Source organism: Plectropomus leopardus, unplaced genomic scaffold, assembly GCF_008729295.1.
Source record: "Plectropomus leopardus isolate mb unplaced genomic scaffold, YSFRI_Pleo_2.0 unplaced_scaffold3740, whole genome shotgun sequence".
NCBI lineage: Eukaryota > Metazoa > Chordata > Actinopteri > Perciformes > Serranidae > Plectropomus > Plectropomus leopardus.
The window spans coordinates 2,501-4,371 of NW_024640908.1; the positions used below are offsets into that span (position 1 = coordinate 2,501).

General features: G+C 44.9%; 1 protein-coding gene across 1 annotated transcript in view; it reads right to left on the minus strand.

Annotated features, from left to right (window-relative positions):
* LOC121938901 overlaps window positions 1-1,763 on the minus strand; it is a gene marked incomplete at its 3' end in the record, with an annotated part of 3,937 nt that extends 2,174 nt beyond the window's left edge. The window contains exons 1-2 of the mRNA XM_042482053.1: window positions 1,134-1,763; window positions 1-5 (exon numbers count right to left, since the gene is read on the minus strand). The exon at window positions 1-5 is cut by the window's left edge and continues 592 nt beyond it. Coding sequence (XP_042337987.1) covers window positions 1-5; window positions 1,134-1,763 — 635 coding nt within the window. The remainder of the gene's footprint in view (window positions 6-1,133) is intronic.
* Between the last annotated feature and the right edge of the window lie 108 nt (window positions 1,764-1,871).

A 1,871-nucleotide genomic window follows, 5' to 3' on the forward strand; every position in this document is an offset into this window, starting at 1 on the left:
TGCACCTGAAGACAGCAAACAGCCATCAGACTGACAGACACGAGGCAGCCGCCGAAACCGGACTTCAGAGCCGACAGGTTCAAGATTTCTTAAAAAATTAATAAATGAATCACCAAAATCTTTTCTTTAAAACACACCCAAAAAATTAAAGGAAAAAAATGCTGTTTCCAAAAGATAATTTTAAAAATTCGCCATGTGTTCTTAAAAAAAATCACCCCAGAAAAAATTTTTTTTAAGTTTTTTACATGTTCCCAAAAATCCTAAAGACAAGGAAAATCACAAAAAAGTTTTCTTTATAAATCACAAAAAATGTTTTAAGAGAAAAAAGAGAAAACGCAGGAAAGTTCCTTTAAAAATTTGACTTGAATGAAAAAAAGCCAACTTGTTTTCTTGAAAAATAACCAAAAAATTATAAAAGAAATTTATCACCAAAATCTTTTCTTTAACAATCAACTAAACTTTTGAAAAAAAAAAAGGAAATTCATTTTATGGATTTTTTTTTTAAATCACCAAAATGTCAACGTCAACAAAAATGCAAATGGAAAAAAAACGAATGTTTTTTAAATGTCACCACAAATTCTCCAAAAACAAAGAAAATGATCAATATGTTTTTAAATCGCTAAAAATGTCTTAAGGAAAAAAAATGCCAAAATATTTTCCTCAAAACTTGCCAAACTTTATCAAATTAAAAAAAAAAATCACCGACAATTTTAAAGACACAAAAAAAATTCAGTTTTCTTTAAAAATCACCTATTTTTTGTTTTAAGTCACTAAAATTTTATTTTTAAAAACTGACAAGTTTCTTCAAAATTCAGTTGTTTTTTTATTAAACACAAAGTAAAAACCTTCAAATGTCCCCCGCATGAAACACACACACACACACACACACACACACACACACACACACACACAGAGTACCCCTCCTCATAAATAACGAACAGTCCCTAATGATTCATGGTCGCATTTAGGAGGAAAAATCCACCATGACAGCTTTTTGTTTGTTTGTTTGTTTGTTTGTTTTTGAGTGTTTCATCATTTGGCTCTGAAAGGGTTAATCAGAGAAACATTCACACACACAATAATTCACTTTATTTTATTGCTATTTTCATGCTGCTCACTGTTTACTCGCTCACCTGTCCCGGTTCGTGTCCCGGTTCGTGTCCCGGATCGTGTCCCGGATCGTGTCCCGGATCGTGTTCCGGTTCGTGTTCCGGCTCGTGTTCCGGCTCGTGTCCTGGTTTGTGTCCCTGTTCGTGTCCCGGGTCCTCTCCCAGCGGCGGGTGAGGGGGCAGCAGCAGCGGCTCTCCCCGCCGGGCCAGCAGCCACTGTCCCGGGCTGCAGAGCTCCAGCAGCGCCGCGGTGAGCCGCTCCGCTTCGGCCCGGCGGAGGCTCCACCGGCTGCGGGCTCCCAGCACCAGTCTGTCCAGCGGCACCGGCTCCAGAGCCCGGACCGTCCCGGTGCTGCCGTGGAGCCGCAGGAGGAGGCGGCTGACGAAGAGCCGGACCCCGCGGCCCCCGGGCTCCGGTCCTCCGCGGCCCCCGGTCTCCTCCTCGGTGGTCGGGTGGACGCGCAGCAGAAGGCCCGGTGCTGCGGGGCCCTGCGGCCGCTGCGGGGTGAAGAGGACGGTCGGCGGGTCGCAGTCCTGCCGGAGCACCGAGCCGAGCTCAGACTGCAGGATTAACACGTCCAGAGGACTCAGGTGAGCCGGAAACCGGTCCAAACAGCACACCTGCACCTGCACCGCCATCTTACACTGCGTCATTTCCGCCGCTTCTTCTTCGTGGTTTCCGGTGAGTCGTTACCGCCAAAAAGAGTTACCGCCACCTGGAGGAGGACCCGAGAACCAACCATCATACTGCTACACATAATA